General features: G+C 40.0%; 1 protein-coding gene across 1 annotated transcript; it reads left to right on the top strand.

Moving 5' to 3' along the window:
* The first annotated feature begins 2,708 nt into the window (after window positions 1–2,708).
* On the top strand, window positions 2,709–7,792 carry LOC143188387 (transmembrane channel-like protein). The gene is made up of 17 exons (XM_076392597.1): window positions 2,709–2,745; window positions 3,001–3,172; window positions 3,237–3,474; window positions 3,542–3,730; window positions 3,945–4,180; window positions 4,259–4,450; window positions 4,550–4,798; window positions 4,863–4,932; window positions 5,049–5,220; window positions 5,336–6,001; window positions 6,092–6,201; window positions 6,259–6,554; window positions 6,652–6,831; window positions 6,917–7,037; window positions 7,111–7,261; window positions 7,332–7,509; window positions 7,642–7,792. Exons 1-17 carry the CDS (start codon window positions 2,724–2,726, stop codon window positions 7,790–7,792), a joined length of 3,393 nt encoding a protein of 1,130 aa, XP_076248712.1. The 5' UTR covers window positions 2,709–2,723.
* Window positions 7,793–7,798: the final 6 nt, after the last annotated feature.

The following is a 7,798-nucleotide window of genomic DNA, read 5'->3' as shown; positions in this document are numbered from 1 at the left end:
TGCTTGTAGTTTTCTACCTTCCTGGCGACCAGTATACTCGCGGACCGTGAAAAGACCAGAGCAATTTAGTTTTTAAACGTCACGTGTAGTATTCACTCTGCAGAGTTTCTGTCTGAGACTCACCTCGACGTTAGTTTTAATTTAGAATTCTGTTATATCTTAGTGAACGTTTAGCATCATGAATTCTGTAAATAAAGAACCTTATTTTTAAAGAAAAATATTCGACTATTAAGCCATAAGTAGTGTAGATATTTTTTTAAGTAATGTCAAGATGTTTGTAAAGCAGATAGCGAAAGTTTATGCAAAAATTGTGATTTTTTAATAAAAAAAATATTTTCTGGGTGAGATAGACCCCAACCAGTGCAGTTTATCACTGGATGGGAAGTGAAAGAAAGTAGTTCCTTCGTAATTTCCGGAAAACCGCTACCCATTTCCGAGAAAAACGATTCCTGAGAACTGCAAAACCATTTCCTGCTCGGAGGAGCTGGTCCAAAAGTGATTAACTGCAAGACTTGGTAAAAATCATGGATCAAAAAAAGGGAGATATTCCTGAAGAATCGAGTTATAAGTTTACAGAAAAAGCTGCTGGGATTTTGAGATCTAACAGCGCGTCTCGATCGCGATCGAGGATAACGCCGCTGTCTCCTCAAGAGGTAGGTTCTGTTTTATCAAAAGTTTATTTGAGGATTCAGTATTTTATCGATATAGACTCACAATTGATTGACAAATTTAGCGTTCTCTAAAGATTAATGAAAAAAAAGTATGATAGATACTATATGCTAATTAAGACTACTTTGCTCTATATATTTTTTAAGAATAGTGCTCGTAGTAACGAGCTTATAAGCGACCAAGACCTTTTTATTCTTGGCTTTACATCTATCTCTTTAATCAGCAAATGCACAGACGATAAAAGAGCATCGCGTGAGTTGCGAAAACTTATCGAATTCGATGGGCGCTTGGGAAATGTATTAATCATTAATGAAGTGATAGATACCTGATATCAGCATGCACATTGGAGAAATGAGGTCCCTGAACAATTATTTTCACCGTCAATGTTATTTCAATTAGGAGTATAATTAGTCACGTAAGATAAACTAGCAGATACTACAATGTCAGAGGTGAAATGAATAGTAGTTTTTACTGATAAATATGCATTTTATTTTAAATAAAAAATAGACACATTTTCTAGTGTCCATATTTTTCTGTGCTTTAGTAAATAATATTCAGACTAAAAAAAATCTGTATAGGTATTAGATTGCATATTTTCATAAAAATATGAATTTGCACAAGTATCCAGAGTCCAAAAATAATAAATTACTGAATTCGAGTAACAAATCAGATAAACAAAGCTTATTTCTAAATAGAGATCCTCAGAGGCGTGCCACTAAAGTGAATAGTAACGATGAATGTTGGATTTCGTGACTTTTCACGAATCATGTCACAGAGTCACAGGTTTATAAAGGATGGATAATATAAAAAGAACAAGGGGTGGGTGGTTTTTCGAGGGATTCGAAAGCTCGCGTGTAGCACGACGCGAAAGTCTCAAAGCAAAATGATTATGTGGAAAACGAAGGGTGGGATCGCGTGAAGAATGCGAGCTGGACAGGATGGCAGCGTTTGAACGTGCTCTGGTGGTGTTTAGGGCGCGGTAGCATGCGACCTCGATCCTCTAGATCACTCTAGATCATCCCCAACAGTACCCTGTGTCGACTATGGGATTTCTGTAGTCCACAGACCTATAGACTTCTATTTACTTTTTTATTCATTTATTACAGAGTCTAAAAGACCCTCTGGTATACAAGAATAATGACAATTCTGATGAGTCTTGAACATAAATGATGGAAAATGAAAATATCTACTTTTCCCGATTTACTGTAACTAACTATAGTTAATTGAAATGCACTTAGAAGCCTCATTGATCACGCAAGGTAGATAACTCCGAAGTAACTGGATCATAGAACCAAGGACCTCTCTATTTACTCGAGATATAGGCGCTACCTTTCGTGATTTCAAAGATTTGTAGCGCAAACGTGAACAAGGTGTCACCGATATCGAATAGGACAAACATTAATGTCGAAAGAGTTCGATACAGGTGCGGTCCTAACAAGGGATGACCACCGAGTACTTCCAGTTCCTTTTCATCCATCGTCGAATCACCTACCACTTCCAAATCCCTCTCAATACACTTCCTTTCTTCTACCACAATTAAATTATTCAATTATTATACTACTGTAACCATTTATCAAATCTTGGCCAGTGATTCTTGAGTCCAATGACTAACGTGCAGTGAGAATTTTGGTATTCATTTCCTCCTCAGGTGCTATTCTCCTTTGACGTCGTAGAATCGTATGGTACTCCTCTTTTTGATTAGCGAGCTCGCTAAATAAAAGGCCTGCGTAGTGTTTCAGCTTGATTATACAGGGCTAGTGTTCCCAAAATGACGTCGAACCGTATCATTCGATATCCAATCGCAAGCAGCACCCCGCGACGTAAAGACTAGTCAACGTGGCGTGACGATGGATGATCTACGAGCGAAATTCATGCAACTAATTGCTGGGTTTTGCCCCTTGCTATAGGTGGAACCTCCTTCACCGCAGCCGTCGGTCGACCGCCTGTCAGTTACGTTTGCTATCACTGAAGACAACGACGATAGAGGCCAAGAAGAAGCTCCTAAAAAGGTCCTGCGACAGGAAAACGGAAGTGACGTCAAGGATCTTGTTGCTATGAGAAGAATACCCATTGCTGGTTGGTATTTCTCTACAGAATTAGTCTGATAGAGGGTAGTTAGCTTTTTCAAGGCTTAGTAATTAGAGCAGAGAGTATAGTGGAAGTGAAGGACTTCGTTTTATGGTAGGATCTTAAGAAGTGGTACTGGCATCAAGTTCTTTGCAGTAATTTTCTTCACTTCTTGAAGATTGCACCCTTCAGATTCTTCTTCATTATTGAGAAATTGGTTTCAGGGTTCCATGAAGTGTTTCATATTTTTCTAATGACTTTTAGAGGAAGAAACTGATGAGGATGATTACTCTGCTTCCGCGTGCGCTATCATGCAGCGACGGAGCTCCACCAGAAGAAGTTCTAGGCGGAAGCGACGTCCATCATCGCCTTTCTGCACTGAAGCTGAGACCATGCTACGTCGGAGGTCTTCTGTGTATACCATCAGTTCTGGAGAGTCAGTATTCTTTTTGTGTTAAAATGAAAATGAGTATATTAATTTAATTTGTGACTTTCCACAGAACGGCGATCTCGATAGAGGAGAGCGGAAGCCAGGAGCAGATATTCGAGAAGCTGAAGCTGCATAAGGAGGTGCTAAGCGGAGTGAAGCAGCAACCGTGGCCTCTTCGTAGGAAGATTAAGCTCGTGAGGCAGGCGAAGTCCTATGTGAGGAAGCACGAGGGAGTTCTTCAGGAGAGGATGGCTCAGAGACGTAGTACGAGAGATGCTATTGCTCGTGTCTCGCTCTTCATGAATAAGGTACTTCAAATAGGAAATTGGTCTGACAAGTGTTCAACATTTCATACTTTCTGTTTTTTAATGGCAGAAGTGGCAGTATTGTCGAAGGGAGTTTGTCAACCTCCAAACATGGCTTATTCCATGGGAGCTTCGGATCAAAGAGATAGAGTCCCACTTTGGCTCTGCAGTAGCTTCCTACTTCACGTTCCTCAGGTGGCTGTTCTGGATCAACCTTGTCATGACTGTTATTCTTGCCACTTTTGTTGCGATCCCTGAGGTTTGTGAGAAAATTAATAAATATTACAGTCATCCAATTCTAGGCATTCATAACTAAGCACTGCACCACACTATATCATCTCACGCCTAGGGACTTAATACACTACTCTACACTATTCACACTATCTTACACCATTCTATACTATTCTACCCTACTCTGCGCTACACACTACACTACTCAATACTCCATTAAATGTATATTCTTTTCCCACAAGGTGCTCACAGCCGATTCAGGGACAGCAGGCGAGAGAAAGGTCATGCTCAGAGAAGAGGAAATCAAATCGAAACACTTGTTAACCCTATGGGAATTCGAAGGGGTTTTGAAGTACTCTCCCTTCTTCTACGGCTGGTACACTAACCAGGATTCTCAGAGCAGCTACAGACTGCCTTTAGCTTACTTCGTAACGAATGTAGTTGTCTACATTTACAGCTTCGTTGCCATACTACGCAAGTAAGTGGGTCCAGTACACTTATCCCGAGGTTTTCTGTAGGTTTTTGCGAATTAGGGATGCCTCATCTGCCTTTGTAGAATGGCAGAGAACTCTCGACTAAGCAAGCTCACCGAGAAAGAAGACGAGTGCATTTTTTCCTGGAAGCTATTCACTGGCTGGGATTTCATGATTGGGAACCCTGAAACTGCTCACAATAGAGTAGCCAGCATTGTACTGGGGTTCAAAGAGGCTCTGCTCGAGGAGGCTGAAAAGGAGAAGGATGAAAGGAAGTATGATTATTACGATGTACTTGCAATTTTGATATTTCCAAAGTCTTATTAGCTCTAATCTCATCTTTTCCTCTATGCTAGACTGCCTCTGCTTTTCAGTTGGAAAATCATAACAATGAGAATCTTCGTGAATGTATCTGTAATCTCTTTGCTGGCCCTATCGGCATATGCTGTTGTAAAGGTGGTTGCTAGAAGTGCAGAAGAATTGGAGGGAGATGACTGGTGGAGGCAGAACGAAATTACAGTCGTGATGACTCTCATCACTTACCTGTTTCCTATATTCTTTGAGATACTAGGTTTACTAGAGAGCTATCATCCTAGAAAGCAGCTTCGTCTCCAACTTGCAAGGTAGACGAGTAAAATGCTTCCTCCTCTATTGAACTCTCGCCAAAACTTGATAAATATTTTGCAGAATAATGGTCCTGAATTTGCTGAATCTCTATTCATTAATATTCGCCCTGTTTGAGAGGATAAACTCAATGGTAAGCGAAGTAGAATAATGTCTGAGAGAAATTCGTTAAGTGCATACGAGACCTCAATACTTGCATGTGACAAATATCGAGGTGGGAGCAAGTAACGAGTCCCTCTTTTTTTATAGAAACAAGAGCTAAGGGACCTTCAGCCAACAATAAAAAATTGTACGTACAAGCCCATCGAGTGTAGCAACGATAGGACAAAATCAAGACGATTTGCGACCCTTATGTCTCTAAGTCTGACAGCAGCAAGTACTGTCACTACTTTGCAAAATCAGAGCCAGTTTGCTAATACCAGTACGTCCTACAATATCAAAGCTTCACACTCACTGTCTTCTTCTGCTACCTAATTACCTTGTGATCAATTATTGAAGAATTACTATACCTTTACATAAAACTTTTCTTTATTCAGCATTACAACGATACTCACTGATACCAAACTACTTGTTAAATCCCATACTCGACGAGAAATCGCTGGAAGAGATATACAACGTGGAAGACTATCCTCCTATTGATTACACGTACGACAATTACGATGGAGATAATATGACAAGAATAGGTTTCAATGATACAATATCTTCGTCAACTGGGAATATCACCGAAGAAAATAATTTCAATACTACTCTGGAATACAATGACACTTTAGTAACTAGTATAACTGAACAGAGTTCTTCTGAGACAACTATACTCGAAGGAAATGACACTGATGTGACTGGTTTTCCTGATGAAAATGTCAGTGTTAATGAAGAAGACAATAGTACTTTTTCATTTACTACTGATTTAAATGAATCTACAACTTTTGGTAGCTCCAGTGAAGCTACTGTTACGGTTTCGTCCATCACAGACACTTCCTCTTCAACAGAATTTAGCAGTGAGGAAAGCTCAATATTTACCACCCTAGATAGTATCACTAAATCAGCAACAAGTAGATTTACTGAGCAATCTACTGAAGGAAAAATTGGTGGAGGGACTACTGACTCTTCTGTGTCACTCGATGAACAAGTAATTCCACTTACAGAGAAGGATTATATAGTAAAGTGCTTCGAGCAAGTCTGCACGACGACCACGCAAGACACAAGTAAATAGATCCCTTAAAAACTAATTAAGTTTAATTGAAAATTAATGACTCTTTATCTGAAATACATCCATTTTTGTATACTTTTGTTAGCCGACTCCAAGTCCAAGGTTCTGGACCTGAAGACTCGAAAAAAGCTCCGTCGTTTATGCTGGGAGACCATGTTCGGGCAAGAGTTGGCTAAGCTGACAGTCATGGACTTGGTAAATTGAGACTACTACACAGAATCTGTGAAATCTTTTTAATATACACTATTTCAGGTACTCACTATAGTGTCGACGCTCAGCATAGACTTCTTCCGAGCTGTCTTCGTTCGCTACATGAACAGCTTCTGGTGCTGGGACCTCGAGAAACAGTTCCCCCAGTATGGTGACTTCAAAATTGCAGAGAATATACTTCATCTGGTGTACAACCAAGGGATGATTTGGATGGGGATGTTCTTCAGTCCAGGTCTGACTGCGTTGAACCTACTGAAGCTTGGTATTCTAATGTACTTGAGATCCTGGGCGGTTCTCACCTGCAATGTGCCTCATGAAGTCATCTTCAGAGCCTCCAGGTGAGTTCCTATACTTTTTTAATACTTATCGACCCAAAGTAGGGTCACTGAGTATTGGTGTAATATAATTAGAGCTCTGAATATTGTTTTTTCACAGGTCCAATAACTTCTACTTCGCTCTTCTGCTAACTATGCTCTTCCTATGCGTCCTACCTGTCGGCTATGCAATAGTCTGGGTAGAGCCATCATGGCACTGTGGTCCATTCTCTGGTTACAAGAAGATTTATCACTTAGCGACCAAGCAGCTTACTGACTCACTTCCAGAACCAATCCAGAGGTGTGTGTTAAATTTGATTTAATAGTGATTTTTTCTGCTGCGAGCTGCTGAAAACTTCTCTTGTCTTGTTTCTATCTTTATCTAGGTGCCTCGATTACATTGCCTCACCAGGCATCGTGATCCCTCTGATAGTCCTGATGACTTTAATCATTTACTACTTGGTGTCCCTTACTGGGTCCCTCAGAGAAGCGAACAATGATTTAAAGGTGACAGAAAAACTCTTCAAACATGTTTTTAAATGAAGACTACTGAATCCCTTTTTAATACCATTTCTTTCAGATACAACTGCGTCACGAACGGACAGAGGAACGGCGTAAACTCTTCAAGATAGTAAAAAAAAGAGAAGACCTAGTTGATACAACTTTGTTGAAATGGAAGAAGGTGTTACCCGCGCTCTCCAGGAAGTCTACAAAGAACAGAGCTTCCAAAGGTTCTTCAGACACAAATAACGAGGCTTAAATTGCTAGGAGCTTTTCATTAAAGGTTGATTTACTTGTTAGGTGAGCAGGAAGCTGCGGTAACAATGGATCACGTCGTCGACACGCATGGAAGAAACCATTCAGTTTCGGAAGTGGCAGAGTTAACAGATGTTGAAGAGGATATCTTACAATTTGGCCACACAGAGGCACAACATACTTCTGAGAACACTTACAGAGGACCAACAAATGAAGGGAACAGGTGATTAACTTAGAGGCTCGATAAAACAGTACAAATCACTTAAAATGAATATTTTTAAATTAGTAAAAATAATTTTGCTCAGAATAAATACATATACTTAAAGAATGGTGTTCAATTCTGTTATTTTGTTAGAATGATAAAGGTTCTCCATGATTCCTGGGAATCACAGTCCAGTGACTGCACAGTGATACCAGAAATTCGTATAAACGAGGCTGAGGGAAAACCAGAGAGACATTCCCCCTCAACTTCCATAGAGAATTATGATCCGCGTCAAACCAAATAAAATCAA

This window comes from Calliopsis andreniformis, chromosome 2 (assembly GCF_051401765.1).
Source record: "Calliopsis andreniformis isolate RMS-2024a chromosome 2, iyCalAndr_principal, whole genome shotgun sequence".
Classification (NCBI taxonomy): Eukaryota; Metazoa; Arthropoda; class Insecta; order Hymenoptera; family Andrenidae; genus Calliopsis; species Calliopsis andreniformis.
The sequence above is the reverse complement of the archived record's forward strand: the minus strand, read 5'-3'. Positions and strand labels throughout refer to the sequence as shown.

Excerpts from the sequence above, each read along its gene's own strand:
- LOC143188387 (XM_076392597.1), top strand. The coding sequence starts at position 2,724 with ATGAGAAGAATACCCATTGCTG. Across the intron at positions 3,475-3,541 it reads TCTCGCTCTTCATGAATAAG|AAGTGGCAGTATTGTCGAAG; the intron begins GTACTTCAAATA and ends TTTTAATGGCAG. Across the intron at positions 6,202-6,258 it reads AGCTGACAGTCATGGACTTG|GTACTCACTATAGTGTCGAC; the intron begins GTAAATTGAGAC and ends ACACTATTTCAG.